Source organism: Salvia hispanica, chromosome 5, assembly GCF_029641045.1.
Source record: "Salvia hispanica isolate PSC_SH4W2 chromosome 5, Shi_PSC_v1, whole genome shotgun sequence".
Lineage (NCBI taxonomy): Eukaryota > Viridiplantae > Streptophyta > Magnoliopsida > Lamiales > Lamiaceae > Salvia > Salvia hispanica.
Genome location: NC_142696.1, coordinates 10,992,754 through 11,012,053, shown reverse-complemented (window position 1 = coordinate 11,012,053; position 19,300 = coordinate 10,992,754). Strand labels below are relative to the sequence as shown.

The window sequence follows — 19,300 nt, the reverse complement described above, 5'->3', positions numbered from 1 at the left end:
GAGTCTCGTTTGATGATGTCCTCAAGAGGAGCGCGAAACAAGGTTTTATTATTCGGAACCTAGCTAGTTGGAGTTTGATTACTTTATGAATAATAAATAAGCGTTTCATGCTAAGTCTACTCTTAGAATTAATAAGAAGTTAATTAATTAAGTCCATAGCAGACATTAATTTATTAATGGACATTTTTATCTTAAGCGCGGGAAATGAAAGTTAAAACGAAAACCCGGATTACTTATAATTTCGGATTTGGATGGGGAGAGTTCAATATTAAATCTGTAGTGGTTGCTCGTAATATTTCAATTAAAACTTATATTAAATTGTGGGTTCAATTTAATTAGTAAAAAGTAAATTGGATGAGCTCATATCCAAAACCTTCCATAGATCATCTGGGCCCAAAAGGAACTTAATATAAATAGGAGAATAAAGGAGACAAAAATCATAAGTTTTTACAGTTAAAATTTTCGTCCCTCTCTAGTAAGAGGAGTTCGAATTTCTCTCCAAATTGGAAAATGATTTCTTCTGTCTTCTTTATTTAAGTGCTAGTATTCCGGTGAGATCAGCTCACACTGATATTGGAGTACAATTCGGGAACCAGAGAGAAGATCTGTGGTCTAGTATTCAAAGCGTCACGTGGAGAAGTCGCTAGCCATCATCAATTCTTTGGAGAATTAATTAGGTATTATTTCTGCTCCGTAGAAAAGCATGTTTTAGGTTTCAATATTCTTAAAGCATGATTAATTCAAGTTATGAGCATGATACATGTGAGAATTACGCAAATAGATGTTGTATAAATAATATGCTAAATAAATCTGATTATTATGTGATTTATTTGTTCGATTAATAATTATTAAATTATGACAATTCAGCGCTCGTTTCCGCTGCCAATTCCTTCATCCAAGTCATGGGAAGGAAGTTAATCCAGGTGCAGTAATTCCATTGCCATATTTAGATACACCTTTTACTACATAAACCTTGAAACAATGTTCTGTAGCTCAATCAGACACACGCATATACACCGACACTCACACGCACAAGCTAGCAAGTTATATTCACTACAGTTACTAGTCAATTCACTGCACAATCATCACAAGTGCATAAAGTTGACATCTTTCTTTGTTTACCACTTCTAGAAAATCTACCCAGTTTAAATAACACAAAAACAAAAACCATTTTTCTTGGCAAAAAATTAAACATTAACTTGACAACCATAGTCTTCAAGCCTTCAGCATAAATTATCATTTTTTGGAAGAATTTATGAGCATACCTTTCATTCACTCCTTCAAGTAATACATCGGTCAAATTGATTGAGAAGGATCGCGTCGATATATATTACCACATGGCCGGTTTGAGTGTTAGAATGTTGTGATATATTGTTTGATTGGTTGGTGGTATAGAGATGATGTCTTCCTAGTAGGAGATGAGGAAATGGACATTATCGATGGGTTGATTCACGGTGTTGCATCTGGATCGGTTGAGCTGCAGGATGCATTTCTAGTGGGAGATCAGGAAAATGGGCATTAGCGGCGGCGCGTAAGATTCATTATTGGAACATTCTATGCTCGCTCGTTGCGACATGTAAAAACACATCGCTCATTGTCTAATTAGAAATCTGCACGTAAAAAAAAAATAGAAATCTGCGCGTTGCATTATTTTTAGTTTTTTATTATATATAATTCTCAAAATTCAGATTTTATTATAAAGAATAATATAGTGTTCAACTTCTTGGTGCTAAAAAACACTTAGATCATGTTTGGTTGAAAATAGCACATTCCTTATATCCCTTGCTGAATGTAAATGATGAAAATGCCCTATTTTATATATAAAATAGCACATTCTTTATATCCCTTGCTTATTCTATAATTTATTTTGATTATATTTAATTGTCAGAATTCTATTTGGAAAAGTAATCTGATTTCTTATATTTTAAATTTCTGTCTTATTTTGATTTTTAATCAAATTAGGAATGTAATCAAAATCCTAAAAACAAAGAAAGTAGTACAATTTTTCAGGACTGAATCCGAACTTTTCTTAGGTCGGGGGGAGGCATGGTTGGCAGGCTGTCTCGCCACGCGCCAACGCCACGTGGCGGCTACGACTTGAACGCGTTCGACTGGGGGAACATGTACAATGTTTTGGATGATGCTTCCGGTTCCGGTTCGTCGCCGTCCACCCAAGGCTCAGCAACGCCGGCGTACCAAACACCATCTTTTCTAGTTGATGCATACTATCGTCCCGCCGGTCCGGAGGAACACACTTCGGAGGCGGTGGAGGACGGTGATGACAGCGGCCGTCATCCATACACACTAGCGGAGACGACGGTGCTCTTCGACGCTTGGATCAGCACGTCGAACGATCTCATCCTCGGGAATCAACAAACCCGCAAGTGTTTTTGGGAAAAGGTCACCAAAGTATACAACGCAAAAAGGCCGAAGGGGGCCTTCACCCGCAACTACAAGATGCTTCGCGCTCATTTTGAGCGAGCCGAAAGAGATGTCAAATGATTTTGTGGGATCTACAAGAGGGAAGCGGAGTAATACCAAAGCGGAGCTAGTGGAGCCGACATTCTGAGAGCAGTTTTGCAATGCTTTAAATATGACACCGGCAAAGATTTCAAATTTCCCGATGTTTGGAAGACGGTCAAACATCTTGATAGGTGGGCTGGCGGTGTCGATTCCTGCACGGGCTCGAACGCAAAACGCACAAAGCATACGGCGGGTGGCCAATACTCATCTAGTGAAGGCCGGGAAGGCAACACCTCACAAGAGGTTGAGTTCCCGACATCCGATGCAGGGGGCTCCTCCGGTACATGACGTCGGCCGCAAGGGACCAAAGCGGCGAAGGCGGCTAGAGGGAGGGGGAGGGACCGAGGCTAATCAAGCCAGGCGGGCTCCCAAGGGCCGCGAACACCCTAATGTCCATGTACTTCACCGCCACGATGGCTGACACTTCTCGCATGACGCCCCCCCAATATCAAGCCCATCTTGCAGGCATTGAGTATCTGGCAAATCAACTTAGTATTCCACCTCCACCTAGCTTGAGGGCACCGCCACCGCCTTCAGACGATGATTCGTCAGCGGAGTAGTTTTTATAATTTAAGGGTGCAATTTTTAATTTCTAGTATTTTAAATTATGTCTTTTTTATTTTTTTAGGATTTTAATTATGTGTTTTTTTTTGTTTTTTTTAGGATTTTAAATTGTAATTTTCTTTTATTTAATGATAGTGTGTTTTTATTAATTGAATTTGTTGGAAAGAAAAATAAAAAATAAAATTAAATGAATAGTTAAGGGATGAGATGGTTAAGAGTTGAATGGATGCAAGTGTTGTCTCTTAGTTAAGAGATGAGGTAAAAAGTGCAGTGAGACCCATGAATAAATAGTGAAGGGATGAGACAGTTAAGAGACGGTATTGGGACAAGGATGAGGATGGTCTTATAAAGTCAAACAATTTCTTAAAAATCGTGTCGATCGGATATGATACATTTAATTATGAACGGAGGGAGTAAATACTATGAGGAAACCTCGACTGATTACTTCACGGTAATTAATTATTGGCTCTGTCATACTCATAACAAAGTTAAGCAGTAGTATTTCTTTTTTAAAGGTCCGAACTAATCTTCATATCTAAAAGAAATGCCTAAACTTAGTTGAGACGGTGGGAGCATGGGAGTACACTCCAACGCATATCAATCCAGAGTGAACTGTGAACATACAGTAACTAATCATTCGCCACAACATGCTAATTCAAGAGTGGGGCTGGTGCAGTAGCACTAGATTGAGTTTTTTTAAGACTCTTTAACTTTTTAATAGCCTTGCGGAATTTAAGCCAAGTATAAAGCTCAAGTGAGGTAGCCACTGCCCCCATGAGTCCAAGGGCACCGACATACGACCATCTCCAGTGATGGTGGGTCCCACTCTCAATGATGTTGATACCTTGAAATATGTTCACCGCCGCCACAACAATCAACGAGTACCCCAGAAAATGATGGTACATGTTCCAGTATGTTCGGTACTCATCCGCGCGTTTTGGCTTCAGCCTTAGTGCCGTCATCTGCACACACACACACATACACTCAAAATAAAAATAAAAATAAAAATAAAAATAAAAATAAGTAAATGTATTATAAATATAGAAAGATGTCTTATTTTATAAACCTAGCTTTGAGGCATTGTTAGTTTGTGAATCTGTGATTAGTAAAATAAGAGTAAATAAGAAAAAGTATATAAAATATATGGAATGTGTGGCCCATAAAAGATAAAGTAAAAGAGAATGAAAAAAGACATTGACTATATTTATGCGGGAGAGAGGGAATAAATAAGTACTTTCATAGATAGAAATTAACTGATTGTTATGCACGTATAAAAATGACATAATATTTTTTTAAGGATTGAAAAAGTAAAACAAAGTATTGAGATAGTAAACGAAAGACATTGAGAGGTTTACTTGTATTGTTGTGAAAGTGAAAATCATAATGGCTAGAATCCGGTGGGTTGTAAATGTGTAGTGTTGGGAGGCTTGGCCGAGCCAAAGCCCTATGGCCCACCCGATCGAACCAAGAAGGTAACCCATACTCTGGCATCCTACGTGGAAGGCGCCCCACCACGTCACCCTCTTAGGGTGACATCTCAAGTACCTCACCACGATCGCACCCGTCGGAAGGAATATTCCCCACCCCACCATGTTTAGCACCCCATGAGCCTGCACATTATATATACATCCTTCATTTAATTTCTTGTTTCTTAATAATAACACATAAAATTATTTTTATTTTTGGCCATCCCTTAAAAATAGAAATTTTCAAAACCTTTTATTTTTGAAAGTGTGTCCCACAATCCACTAATACTATTTTCTCTACTTTTTCTCTTCATCTTTCTTACTTTACCAATTATGCATTAGAACCCGTGTCGTTTCATAAATTTCTATTTTTTCAAGAAGGGATGTAGTATAGAATTGTCTAATAAAAGAAGCATAGATTGTATGGTAATTACCGTTCTCATCCGAGTACGTTGGTTGGGGTCGAGGCTGAGTCGCTGTCCGGTGATGAGATTGATGGTCCGGGAGGCATCGAGGTAGTCAAGAGAGGTAGGGTGCATACGAGGCTTGTCAGCGTCGACGGCGGCCTTACCAATCTGCCAGACAATGTTGGCTCTGGAGGCGTTGTAGGCGTCGGGGAGGATGATGGTGGCACGGATGATGTAGTACATGATATCATGAAGGTATATGAAGTTGAAGTTTGTGATGTTGAGGCCGAGGTCGTCCGAGGGGCGGAGCTGGCAGCGGCGCTTGGTGGCGTCCGTGATGTTAAATTTGCGAGCAGCTAGGCCGGTCTGGTGCTTGACGCCCATCAAGGCTCGGGTGCCGGCCATGTGGGGGCCGTCCAGGTTGAGGCCCCAGGAGAGCCACGCCGTGGGGGACTCCAGCCTGGCCCCCACAGCCACATCCAGCTGGCGGGAGCCGTTGTCGAATTTCCAAGCGAATTCGGCTCCTAAGGAGAGGAGGTTGCAGTTGGTGCTGATGTTGAGGTTTTCCGCCTTGATGAGGAAATCATCTGAGCAAACGTGGGCTTTTACTAGCAACGGTGAGACTGAGAACAACACCATCGCCCACACAAATCCCAACATACAATTACAAACCATTTTTCTCAATGTGCAATTATGAATTTTATGCTACATACATAACTATATATTAAACGTCCCAAATTAGTGTTTACTTTCTAGATTCTTTGCTTCTTCACCTATAACAACGACGCAGCCTTTTCATTTTTTTCATCATGTTCTTATCTACCTTTTCCTTTTTATTACTTGCAACCATATATAGCTATGATGCTTTCACATTTATTTGTTGTACCTATTAAAAATTGTAGCCTGCTTTTCCTATTGAATTTATTTCAAAATTTATAGTTAAAAAGAGAGACAATAATTAATACTCGCTCTATTCCAAGGTAGTTGAAACATATATTTTGGGCACATTATTTAATAAATTGATATGGTAACAGTTAAAGTGTGGAGAAAAGTAAGAGAAATAAAGAGACGTTAAAGTATATTAGTAGTATGGGAGAAGGTGGACTTTTTTGCTAAAAAAAAAAATACTCAACTACCTTGGGATAACCCAAAAAGGAATACGACTCAACTACCTTGGGACGAAAGAAGTACAAATTCAAACATAGTACCACCTCTGTCTTTTAAATTTTGTCACATTTTGACCGGACATAGATTTTAAGAAATGTACTAATGGAAAGTGAGTTGAAAAAGTTAGTGGAATGTGGATCTTATTTTTATTTACTCCCTCCGTCCCATAATAATAGGTCATATTTCCTTTTTTGTCCATCTCATATAAATAATCCATATCCATTTATGACAACTTTTTTCTCCCTCTCTTTTAGTACTTTATTATCTATAGATCCCACCATCCACTACACAATTTCAACTACTTTTTCTACTCTCTTACTTTACTAATTACAAATTAAAACTCGTATCAACTCTAAATGGCCTATTTCTATGGGACGGAGGGAGTATCTAGCTAAATAAATTATCCTAACAAATCCCGTATCCAAATCTTGTAGAGATATACTTAGAATTGAGTTTAGCAATAAATCAGATTCAAGATTTGAAACTCATACCGACTAATAATGTCACATAGCTGTTGTATGCAATTAACATGAACGAAAAGGCAATCCGACCTCAGACGTGAGAGCTATAGAGTATAGTGGCTTTAACTCTACATTTCAAACAAGAAATATAAGTTACATTCCAAAAACTTAATCCAACCATGTTTCGTCCTACATTTCTGATAAATACTACTCGTACTAACAAAATTGTTACCGTGCCTTTGAAACTGCTTCATTAAGTTCATCCGGAGAAGATTGGAACAGCTCTATATAACGACTTCCCAGCGTCATTCTGTCCTTAGCCAATGCAGCTTTAGCATCTTCTGCAGAAGCAAACTCCACGAAAGCTTCTCCTGTGGGCCTACCCTCAAAATTGAAGGCGATATGGATCGAGTCTTCGGACAAAGTAAAGTTCTTGAAGAAATCTATTATATCATCTTTCCCTGCTGAAAATGGCAGTCCCCTCATCCGCAGTACGGGTGTAGGTTCACTAGTATCTTTTGCTTCTAATGATTTTGACATTAACCTGATTAAAAAATGTCATCCAATTGACTCAGAGCTCACAACTTAATGGTACACAACACAAGTAATATAAGTATGAAGCGACAGCACACAAAGTAGTTCAAAAAAGTTGAATCATCTACACAAGTACGAACCAACACAAATGCTCTAATCAGAGCCATGGAAACTCTCCTAATTTATCTAGTATCCACACCTTTCACAAAGGGTAGCCCGTTTTCAATTTATTTACAACTTCAAATGTGAACATTACAAACTATAGAATTTCAAATGTACATCTCATATCATTATTAGCTGCATAACACAACAATTTCTCTTCTAATAAATCCTACTAGAAATTAAATCATATATGGAAAATCCAATATCCTACTAACGATTCTGAAAGAAAAACAAAAATCACAAGCTTCAAGAGACACTCCTAAAATTTTATGGAAAGTACAGTCAACAAGTTATACTATTGAGGAATATGTCAAGGGACTGACTAATAAGAAGATAGCAATAACTCTGCACCACAGGATAGTTTAAATTCAATCGTCATGATTTCTTAAGATAAATGAGAAAAGTGTTGGTGTAGAGTCTAAATCAAAATTGTATTCACAAACCATCAGAGATCTAATTAAAGGACACTAAACATCAGAACCGACAGGTTGAATACAGCAGGAGATGGCCAGTACAACAGTTGACCGGCACACTACAAACTATAAACAGTCACCCTGATGGATATTGGATACTGCATGAGCACATTCCAAAATCTATGGTGTCTTGCTGGACAGTGAGGTTTCAGGAACTGGTTTTACATGCCAGACAAAGAGAGGTGACATGTTCAAGAAATGCATTTTACGCATGCCCAACAGCTAATAAGACAATACGAGTATAAGTTTGCTAACATATATATATAACACATAAAATTCAAGAAACATTGAATGCATCCAAATACCAATCAGAATGGGAGGATCCACAGCTACGAATATTGAATAAAAAAGAAAGGGTTAGGGCAGTTACCTCCCCCTTGAAGCAGCTTCTTCCAACTCCTCCCGTGATGCAGGGAAAAGCTCTATGTAGCGATACCCCAGAGTCATCCTATCCTTCGACATTGCAGCTTTTGATTCTTCCGGGCTTTCAAATTCCACAAAAGATTCTCCAGCTGGCCTTCCCTCAGAGTTAGCTATTAAATGAACTTTGTCTTCTGACAGCGCAAAATCCTTAAAGAAGTTAATAATATCATCCTTGGTAGCAGAAAACGGCAATCCTCTCAACCGCAGTACACCTTTAAATTCTGACAAGTCCCTCTCATCCATAGATCTTGCCCTTGGGGCACCACGACGAGGTGAAACGCCAGGAGCATCAGAAACTTCATTTGCAATAGCATTGTAGTATTCCTCTTTCCTGCTTCGGAAAACCTCAACATATCTCCTACCAATGTTTCGTCTATTCCTCTGCAAAGCAAAATCAATTTGCAGTGGATATCCCAATACACAATAAGCTTCTCCTGTAAACCTGCCACCCTTGTGAACAAACAGCACATCAATAACATCTAGACCATGGAAGAAGTCGACAATCTCAGCCTCTGCGCAATCAAATGGAAGGCCTCGAAGTCGGACAACTGGAAAAGGTGGCGGAACATAAGAAAATGCAGGAGGAATAGGAGGTGGAGCATCATACATATAACTAGGACCAGGAGCTCCAAAATACGAAGAACCCTGATCCATCAAACGCTGCCGTTTGAATCCCATTTCCCTTGCATCAGCACTATCAACGTATTTACTTCACATCCATACAATCAAAACATTCACCGAGTCAGCCAGATGCATTAACCTAATATTAATAAAGATGGCAGAGGAAATTGTAGTTCTAAACAAGATGCCATTTTACTTTGAATTACTAAGAACTAGTTCAAAGCGCAATTTTTATAGCTAGTTTATTGAAAATCCGAAATTGATACTTACTAAATTGAAACAACAAGAAACTACGAATTGATAACAAACTCGAAATAAAAAGAATGAACGCTTCTCAAGTGCAAGAAAGAAAAGGAATAAAACTCAAATACCTAATCAGATTGGCAAGAAAAAATTGCAAGCAAAAAAAGAGTAAAAATGCATAAAAAATGAAGATTCGAACCGATAAATCCAACGGAATCAAAACCTTTGGATCCAAAAAATCTTTCGTCTAAAATACGGATTAAATAGCAGCATCAACAAACCATAAATTGTTAAATGCGAAGCAGAATTGAGAAGATTAGTAAGGAGGTCCTTACCCTCTGTAAAACATCCTTTTCATTCACTGAACAAAATCTGGTGACCTAACGAACGAGAATGCCGTGTGCAAATCGACGCCCAAGGGCAAGGGATATGGGGAAACCCTTTCTGGATTAAACGTCGTCGTCGCAGCAATGTTTTACTGTTTAAATCGTATTAACACTTGTCAAATATGTACTTTCTAAATTTTGCGCTAAAACATCGGTGCGGGTCACCTACTCCTCCCTCCGTCCCCGATTAAGAGTTACACTTTTACTAGACATGGTTTTAAGAAATATAAAGAAAAGTTAGTTGAAAAAATTAATGGAATATAGAACCCACTTTCTTATATTGGTTTTATAATAAAATGTGAGTGAAGTGAGTTAGTTGAATGTGGGACCTACTTATCACTTATGGTAAAAATGAAGTGTGACTCTTAATCGAGGACGGACCGAAATGGAAAAGTGTGACTCTTAATCGGGGACGGAGGGAGTATTATCCTACACCATCCCCTACTCCACTCCTTACAAACATAAATAATGGGTCCACCATCATATTTTATGTTTGTGAAGGGTGGAGTAGGAGATGACATAGGATAAATAAGTAATAAGTGATCCCTCCGCTAAAACATGTGTTATTTCTAAAGTCTCTATAAATATGAGACAAAGGGATTATCATATTTAAGTTTGCGAGTTGCGACACCAGATATCGGGCTAAGAGTAATGGTTTCTTTTAAAAAATAATACTTTTATTTACATTTTAACTCAATACGAGTTTTAATAAATTGTTGGACTTTGAAATAAATAGATGGTAATATTATGATATTGTTAATTTTGTTGTTAGATTATTTCTTTCTCTTTTATATTTTCATTTCTATTTTATTCACTCGACACCGTTAATAAAACTCCATATTTTTAAAATTTTGTGCAGAAAAAAATACCTTTATTAGCAAGAGAGTACTTACTTATCTTCAATTTTACATTAAGTGAGATTCAAATTTTCTCATCTCGAAATTTTCAATTGAATTAACAACGATTAAAGTCATTGTAGTAAAAACAATAAATAGACTTGAGAATTATTGAATCGACAATTCAATTAAAAGTGTCGCTGCCTTTCAATTTCTCAGATCATGAAAAAATTATAAATTTGATCTTTAAATAAAGTTTTTGTAAGAATTTAAAGTTTCACTCCACTTTATTAACACTGCACATGAAGCTCATTTACTGTTAACAACCTGAAATTTAAACAAATACTTTTACATCACACGAGAACTTTTTATAGTTTTAACAAAAAATATGAAAATGAGTTAAAAAAACAAATTAAAAAGACAAGTGAAAATATTGATATTAAATTATTATTAATTAAATGAAATTTAATTTAAAAAAGAGTATAATAGTATATTGTATTATAAAATTATTTGAAAATTAATTTTGCTAGTAAATTATATTTTTTCCACTTTCCTTCTATACGTGACCTTTTATATTTATAAAACAATTCTTATAAACTTATTTTTTCATATATTTATTTATATTGTCCTTTTGTTCCAAAAACTAATTTATACTCCATTTCTTTTTTTAAATTTGGATCTCGTATATACATTGTGTTTTATTTTATTTTTCTCAACTATTTTAATACTATTTGTGATTTGGAATATAATTTGAAGCTTATAATTTTAAATATTTTCTATATAGTACTCCTTCCGTTTCTTTATAGTTGAGTCATTTTACCATTTCGGGAAGTTTCTTCATAGTTGAGTTGTTTCCTTATATAGTAATTTTTTCCTCTTTCTACTTTACTCTCTCTTACTTTATTCTCTTTACTTTATTCACTTTATACTTTATTCTCTCTACATCTTCATCTCTCTTACTCTCTCCGTCCCATTGAAGATGACCCACTTTCCTTTTTGGTTTGTCCCAATCAAGATGACCCATTACTTAAAATGGAAACACCTTTATCTCTACTTTATTCTTTCTCTCTTACTTTACTCTCTCCTCTTACCACACAAAATATAACTACATAAAATCCCGTGCCGCCCAAGAAAGGGGTCATCTTTCTTGGGACGGAGGGAGTACTTTTTTATCTATTTATTTAACACACTCAACATTCATTTCTAAAACTCCGTGTCAAAAAGTTTTGCCTCAACTATGAAAAAACGGAGGGAGTATATATCACAAGGAGAAATATGAAAAAAAAAATCAATATATGGTCATTTGGTACTACTGTCAAAATTATAGGAATACAGAGTTAATTATCTAGTAGTACGAGCATAGGTGGGCACCAAATGCGACGACCTTCCATAGTCAAATTATCTTTATCATGCACTATAAAATATAATAAAATATTAATCACAAAATAATTTAATAATATGAGTTTAAAAATTGTAGTGGTTTATTATATGATTCACTATATGAATTTATCTGGTAATCATACAAGTTATTTGGTGTCCACGGATTGGGACCATCCCTATAATGATATTTAACACACTATGAAATAATTATGAAATTAATATTTCAATGAAATATTGAAATTAAAGTGATTAATTTATTTAGAATTTCAACTTTTTATGATCATATCAATTTGTGCAGCACGAGCTATACATTAGAAGATTGTGTTATGTATGCTGATTCACACAATCTCCCATCATATTACCCTTATTTTATTAAATAATAGTAATAACTAATAAGTATTTTATAGCAATGTCATATATCCACATAATATCATTCAATAATAATATTTTTTTAATTATATAAAATTTTCATTTTGAAATCTTATCAATGTATATTACACTATATAAAATAGAGAAATGTTATATACTAGCAAAATAATATTTATAAAAGATAAAAAAAAAAAATACTACTACAAAGAAATATATTAAAGAAATTCAAATGAAATGTTTTCTTTTCAAACGAGCAATTTTTCTGTTTTAAAATTCTACCAATATGTACTAATATAATACTTGCGAAATTATAAGTTAGATATATATGGCATATTATGAGAGAAATTTCAACTAGAAGAGTATTTTGCCCAACTTTTACTTTGTAGAAAATTAACAATTTATTTATGTTCATATTATGGTGATAGTTTAAATAAAATGAATAAAAAAAAATTATTTAAAATACGATAAATAATTATTCTATCTAAAGTTTTATTGTGAATCTTTTAATAATGATAAATATTTTCAAGAATAAAATCAATTATGTATTTATTTTAAATAATATAAATGACTTAAGGAAAAGTTATAGTAGTACTAATTTTTCTGCTATGAATAGGGTCAAATTAGAGGTATATAATAAATGATGCTGGCAATTCAAATTTTTATTTTATTCAAATTTTGTATTTGCATTTTTTGTCAATTTACCTATATTCTTCGATTAAATACTTTTTGCTGATGCATTTGTGTCTCCGTGATAACTGCCAAGATTTCCATTCCACACCACCGCAAAAAAAGAAGTGTTTTTTTTTTTTTTTTTGTCGAACTTGACAAATCTTGTGATTTTTATTTTTATGATTGTCATCGCATATGTTTGGTTGCTAAACAAATTTATCCACAAATTTCGTCCATTTTCAGCTAAAATCTGAGAATTTGAATCCTCTATTTGATGAATTTCTCAAGTTGTAGTATTTAATCCATGCAATTTGCATCGGCGATGATTGAATATTATTATCTGATTTTGCAGCCGGCATTCACCTATCATCACAGGTAATACAAGTTTTGTTGGTTCGAAATAAAATTAATCTGTTTTATTTCACCAATATGAATTTCCAGATGGTTTCTCTTTATTTGGTGAATTGGGGGAATGTCTATTCATGAAGACAACACCACACAAACTAAAGATTCTCCAGGTATTGTAATTTCTCCTCTTCTAATTAATTATGGTTTGTTTTGTGATAATTTCTTTGTATGACCTCTTCTTGTTAATTACTGAGGAATTGCTTTAATTGTTTGGTTTGGTTTGATTTGGTTGGCCTCTCTGTGTGTAGGAAAGAGCAATGATGATTAAATATCTTGTTTTTGTTTGCATACTCTCTCCGTCCACCATTTAAACAGCCTTTTGATTCGCACGTATTTTAAGAAGTTGTTTGACTTTGCGTATGTAAAGGGAGAAAGTGAGTGGAATGTGTGATCCAATTTCAGTAGTATTAGTTTTATAATGGATTATGAGTGTAAAAAGTTAGTGGAATGTGCGGTCGGCATACTAAAAGTGGAATATAAAGTAAATAGTTCTATAAATCGCGGACAATCTATCATTTTATGGACGAAATATATCATTTTTTTTGCTAAAAATGATGTTTATGTATAAAATGATACTTGTAATCAATGAAATGATATTTTGTTTGTATAAAATGATTATATTCGATAAAATGACATTATGTATGTATAAATATGATATCAATATAAATAATATTCTGCTTGTATAAAATAATATTTTAGCAAAAATGATATATTTCATCCAAATGATAGGTTATCACCCTAAATATGAGTTATCATTCTAACGCACCCTTGTGGCAATGATATTAGATAGTGTGTTGTTTACTCAGGTTCCTCCTCCTGTCTTAAAATGGAGACCTCTTCAAATTGGAGTCGCTACTCAAAGAAATGGAAGAATTCTGCTTTAGGTAACTTAAATTAGTAGTATTTCTCTTCACTATCATATCAACTAAAACATTTATTTATAAAAAATGCAATGTGTCAACTAGGTGCACGTGCGAGGCTGGAGGCTTTATTATCTGAAGCTACCAATGCAACTTGTGCAGACTGTGGTGCACCAGATCCCAAATGGGTGTAATTCTCCCATCTAATTTTACTTTTTTTTCCTACATCAACCAAAATTAGCTTGAAAACTAAAACTCAGCTTGACAACAAACCAGATCTCTTACTACTGGAGCTTTTATTTGTATCAAATGTTCTGGAGTTCATAGAAGCCTTGGAGTGCATATATCACAGGTATGTATAGTATGGATGTCACTAATTGATCAAACACTTTTAACAAGTTCTGTTTTTGTTGATTTTTCTAATGCTTCCCTGCGGCACAAGTCCATAGCTCCTCTACCTATTTGCATGTACTACATACCTTAACAATAGGAGCCTTCATTTATTCAACTTTTGTTCGTCTACCAAAATTATTCTATATCGGATCATATTTTCCACTAACAATACTTCAACCATTTTTTCTCTCTATCTCTTTCTTATGGTTGATTCCTTATTTGTCTTCCTTTATGTTCTAGAAGGCCCCAAATATATACTCCCTACGTCCAGCAATATGAGTCTTACTTTTATTTTGCACCAGTTCTAAGATTTATAAAAAATAAAAATTGAAAAAGTCGAGCCAGATTTACTGTAAGAGTATGAGATTTGTTACAGCGAACGGACCAAAATGATAAAATAAGACATGTATTGGCGGGATGAATTTGGGATGTCTATATTTTATAAATGTAGATATAAGACATTGATTTTAGGTGGTTGTAGTGTTAATGCATGTATGTAATGTTTGGTATGCAGGTATTCTCTGTGAATCTTGATGAATGGACACACGAGCAAGTTGATGGTATAACTGAAATGGGTGGAAATGGTGTTGTGAACTTGAAATATGAAGCCCAAATTCCTGACAAGTATAAAAAACCAAATCCCAACTCTAGTGCTCAGGAGCGGACTGACTTCATAAGGTACCAACCAACCTATTTTCTTCGTTTCTTTAGTATGTATATACTAAAATATATTTTCAGGAGAAAATACGAGCTTCACGAGTTCTTCAACACTCCTCCGTCTTCTTCCTACCACCAAAGTTGCGATAAGAAACACCATAATGAGAAACCCGCAATCCATGAGCGTAGTCACCACAAGAAAAGATCGGAACATAAGTCTCACAAGAAACCTAACTCAAGCCAGGTCAATTTTGAATTCATTGTTTCTTGAATCTCTATATAAATATATCAATTAATTTATGTGGTTGGTATAGGCAGGTATGGTCGAATTTGTAGGGCTGATTAAGGTGAGTATACTGCGAGGCACCAACCTAGTCGTCCGGGATATGGTGACTAGTGACCCCTACGTAGTCCTCTCACTCGGAAATCAGGTTTGTATGTCACTCATTTTATATGTTAATGTACAATTACGATAATCTCAAGAACACGGGTTGATTAGTGCAGTCAATGAAGACGCGGGTTATAAAAAATAACATCAACCCTGTATGGAATGAATGCCTAATGTTGTCAATTCCATCAGATATACCTCCTTTGAAGTTGGTAAGTACTACAGTAGTTTTGTTATGTTTTTAATTTGTGGCAAGTAAGAATGAAGGTAGTTTTTATGTTGGCAGGATGTGTATGACAAGGATACATTCTCAACAGATGATTTTATGGGGGACGCTGTGATTGATATCGAACCACTGCTGTCGGTTGCTAGGGCTACAGAGTCATCCTCCACCGGTGCGGTCACGTTCCAACCGGGTAGAGTTAAGCAAGTTGTTTGCATTTCTTTACAGAATGTTGAACGAGGTTCAATCGAGATCGAGCTTGAGTGTATGCCTCTCACGCAATAGCATCATCTTTTACTCTAAATCCAAATATTACCTTTTTTAGTTTTTTTGCTTACGCTTGCTTGTATAATAGATTCCAAATTTTTAACTCATCAATTCATAATAAATGTGGTTTGGTTTGGTGGATGAGATAGATAAAATTTATCAGGTTGAATTATTTGTTATTTCTTGAACAAAAATGCCTTCATGTTTGTTTGTGATTACTAGTACTTAGTAAGTAATGAAATAAAGTTTGATAGTTTTAAGATAAATGTTATTAGCAGTTATTAAATAAAATCAGTTAAACAAAAATAATTGAAACTATTATTATGATAAAATTTGTCGATCAAACGTTAAGGTTGATCAAAGATTACGAGGCGAGTGTTTCATGTATCTACTTCTTGTCCTTTCTCATTCTGATGCTCTCTTGGCTGCCTTCAATGTCGTAACTCCCGCACCTTAAAACGACAAAATGTATAAGATACTAAATACGTTCTGTATTTATATTTTCTTAAAATAAGTTCAAATCGTATTATTGTACATAATTATTAGCTTGTGTCTACCGGCGGATTTAGATGAGAACAAATGGGTACAACTATATCCCACACTAAGAGTCATATTTTATCATTTCCGTCCATCCCACAATAAAAGTTATATTTCACTTTTACCACAAACAGTAAGTAAGCTCCACATTCCATCATTTTATTTCACTCTCATTTTATTATAAAACTAATATACTTCATATAAATGAGACAGAAGAAGTAGTACTTAAGATAGATATGAGACAATAACTTTTACAATAAAGGATCAGTGGTCCAGCGGCAGCTGAGCCTTCTAATCCCTCTACCTTCTACTCCCTCCGTCCGCGATTAGGAGTCCCGGTCACTTTTGCTCACCCGTTTTATAAAAAAAAAATAGTTAAAGTGGAGAAATGATAAAGTAAAAAAGAGAATAATGTTGACAAGAGTCTTCTCAACATTATTCTCTTTTTTACGTTACCATTTCTCCACTTTAACTATTTTTTATCATTTTTATAAAATATGTGCGCAAAAGTGACCGGGACTCCTAATCGCGGACGGAGGAAGTACATTTTTTTGTGGTTATATACCCCCTCCGCCGCCCCATGCTACTTGCGCATTTCATTTTCGGATTGTCCCAAACTATTTGCACTATTTCTATTTTAGATAAAAATTATGGTATTTAATTAAGATATTAGAGTTAGTTCGGATTTCCTTTATCAAGTGTTGTCTTATTGCACTTAAAATTTTAATTTAATTACACTAATTATTCATGTTTAAACTTATGTTATCAAAGTGAAAAGCATGAGTAGCATGAGACGGAGGGAGTGCATGGTAAGTAGGAAAGAGTAGTTTTTATTTTTATTTTTATCTTTTTAATATTTTTTATTTTTTATGTTTTGCAGATTTTAGGTAGATTCTTATGTTCCTACGTATGTAGGGACATTTTGGTAAAATGATTGACTACTTTTTTATCTCTTACAATTTTCTAATTTTTTTTTCTTTCTCCTTTTAATTCAACTTCATGCGTATGTATATTATTACCTTATTCATTACTGAAAAAACAACTACGACATGACCTCAATTCATGGTCAGCCACAGAAGAGAATGAGCCTAAACGGTCTTCTCTTCCATCTATTTTATGTCCAATCAGATATTTTACAATTTAAAGACTCTCATTAAATTATAAATATTTTATATTATTAAATTAAAATTAATACTAGTATATATATTTATACTATATAAAAATATTAAATATACCACAATTCATAGTTTTTCATTTTCTATAAATAAAGACTAAATTTAATAGTATAGCTTTACTCACAAAATATATATTATTTATCTAAATATAATCATGTTCCTTACTATATAATGAGAACAATTTATTCATCTATTCTCAAGATTTTAATTTCGTAATTCAATTATTGCTTTCGGATTGTTTATTCTCTTATTTATAAAAAATAGTCTAAAAAATGAGATTCACCTCATTGGGTAAAAAAATAACATAAAATAGATAGAGACTAATTTTGGTAGACGTGCCAAAATAGATACACGTAACTATTTTTCGTGGACGGATGAAATATTTTGTATTTTTCCATTTTAATGTTTTTTGCAATTTTTTCAATAATATAATGTTTTTAATTATTTTTATTACTGGTACTTAACTACTTACATTATTATTAAAAAAATTATAAAAAAAGAATATAAATTATAATCGTGTACTTAGAGGATCTCCGGTGGCGACCTTCCCACTAGGACTTTCCACAAAAACCTTCTGCCACGTCACTAGGACTTCCACTAGGACTTCTCATCCCACTACACAATGTAAGACTTCCACTAGGACTTCCCGCAATAAAATAAATTCACAATTACTCAATTTACGGAATTAAAATGTCGACACGGAATACGGGAAAATTCGAATACTTCATTTAAAAAAAATTACATAATACTTAAAAAAATACATAATTAAAAAAAATTACATAATACTTATAAAAAAACATAAATAAGTTAAAAATTACAACCCTCGGCTCTCACTCCTCCTCGTCCTCGTCCTCGTCCCCGTCGCCCGTGCCGCTGCCGCCTCCGACGTCCCCGCCCCCAATCTCAACGCCATAATCATCAATAGGTGGCATTCCTAAATCGCGCCGACATGTGTCGATCACATCCTTGCACATCCTTTTGTACACAGGATCGCGCGTGCTATACCACCTATGCATGGTCTGACTCAGGGTCTTCGTTAGTTGCACGCGGGCAAGACGGTCGTACTTATCTGGGGCTTCAGGGACCTCCGATTCGACCTCGACGGACCCGCTGCGGCTGCCGCTTCCCCTCGCCATCCGCTGCGCAGCCTTTTGCCCCATCGGGCGACGACGACGGCGGGAGTCTGATCGTGGTAGCGGGGACACTTTCTCGGCTTCGGGGAGCTCGTGCGAACCAGCACTGCTGCTGTACTCATCGGAAGAGTTGATCTTCGTCCGCTTCCAGTCCGAGTCGACACCCGCACAAAACTTTTGCGAATCTCTGACCACGAGAAAGGCCTCCCATTGGTCAAACTCTTTGAACTTCAATTCTCTGTCGGGGTACTGGGACAGGGCCCGGTTCTTCACATCATCCTCAGACATGCCGCTGGTTGCCATTGATGCACTTTTTATTAGCACTAAATAAACCTGCAAGTGTACAGAGTATATATAGTATAGCTAAAGGTTAGTACCTGATATCAAACACGGGGAAGACGAACACAAAGTGTCTATCCTCTACTAAGACTCAAATACTATCTGGAAAAACAATTGGATTTTGAAAACTTTTGAAAAACTAAAAACAATAGAAAGCATAGACCAACTAAAAGTGAATAAAACACAGAGAAAGACGATAGAGATAAGGGAATCCCAGGGATGTGTGTTCACAGTTA

The 19,300-nt window shown here is 35.2% G+C and overlaps 3 protein-coding genes and 1 pseudogene across 12 annotated transcripts; 2 read left to right on the top strand and 2 right to left on the bottom strand.

Moving 5' to 3' along the window:
* Positions 1-2,046: 2,046 nt before the first annotated feature.
* On the top strand, positions 2,047-2,874 carry LOC148926275 (uncharacterized; annotated as a pseudogene).
* A 556-nt stretch (positions 2,875-3,430) lies between these two features.
* Positions 3,431-6,704, bottom strand: LOC125189143 (cytochrome b561 and DOMON domain-containing protein At5g47530-like). 3 transcript variants are annotated; one of them, XM_048086381.2, is made up of 4 exons: positions 6,619-6,704; positions 4,988-5,583; positions 4,443-4,697; positions 3,431-4,049 (listed from the first exon to the last, which is right to left on the bottom strand). In XM_048086381.2, exons 1-4 carry the CDS (start codon positions 6,656-6,658, stop codon positions 3,738-3,740), a joined length of 1,203 nt encoding a protein of 400 aa, XP_047942338.1. In that variant the 5' UTR covers positions 6,659-6,704; the 3' UTR covers positions 3,431-3,737. The 3 variants fall into 3 exon arrangements, with proteins under 3 accessions (XP_047942338.1, XP_047942337.1, XP_047942339.1); XM_048086380.2 differs by lacking the exon at positions 6,619-6,704 and having other exon boundaries at positions 4,988-6,492; XM_048086382.2 differs by lacking the exons at positions 4,443-4,697; positions 6,619-6,704 and having other exon boundaries at positions 4,988-6,492.
* On the bottom strand, positions 6,623-9,526 carry LOC125189145 (uncharacterized). Of its 2 annotated transcripts, XM_048086386.2 has the most exons (4): positions 9,380-9,526; positions 8,788-8,889; positions 8,128-8,622; positions 6,623-7,132 (listed from the first exon to the last, which is right to left on the bottom strand). In XM_048086386.2, exons 1-4 carry the CDS (start codon positions 9,400-9,402, stop codon positions 6,817-6,819), a joined length of 936 nt encoding a protein of 311 aa, XP_047942343.1. In that variant the 5' UTR covers positions 9,403-9,526; the 3' UTR covers positions 6,623-6,816. The 2 variants fall into 2 exon arrangements, with proteins under 2 accessions (XP_047942343.1, XP_047942340.1); XM_048086383.2 differs by having other exon boundaries at positions 8,128-8,889.
* A 3,291-nt stretch (positions 9,527-12,817) lies between these two features.
* On the top strand, positions 12,818-16,021 carry LOC125186833 (putative ADP-ribosylation factor GTPase-activating protein AGD11). 7 transcript variants are annotated; one of them, XM_048083294.2, is made up of 10 exons: positions 12,818-13,059; positions 13,173-13,202; positions 13,899-13,976; positions 14,058-14,142; positions 14,229-14,304; positions 14,860-15,023; positions 15,084-15,246; positions 15,317-15,433; positions 15,507-15,602; positions 15,662-16,021. In XM_048083294.2, the coding sequence occupies exons 3-10, from the start codon at positions 13,919-13,921 to the stop codon at positions 15,896-15,898; spliced, it is 996 nt and encodes a 331-aa protein (XP_047939251.1). In that variant the 5' UTR covers positions 12,818-13,059; positions 13,173-13,202; positions 13,899-13,918; the 3' UTR covers positions 15,899-16,021. The 7 variants fall into 7 exon arrangements, with proteins under 7 accessions (XP_047939251.1, XP_088914091.1, XP_047939249.1 ...); XM_089057965.1 differs by having other exon boundaries at positions 13,883-13,976; XM_048083292.2 differs by having other exon boundaries at positions 13,126-13,202.
* Positions 16,022-19,300: the final 3,279 nt, after the last annotated feature.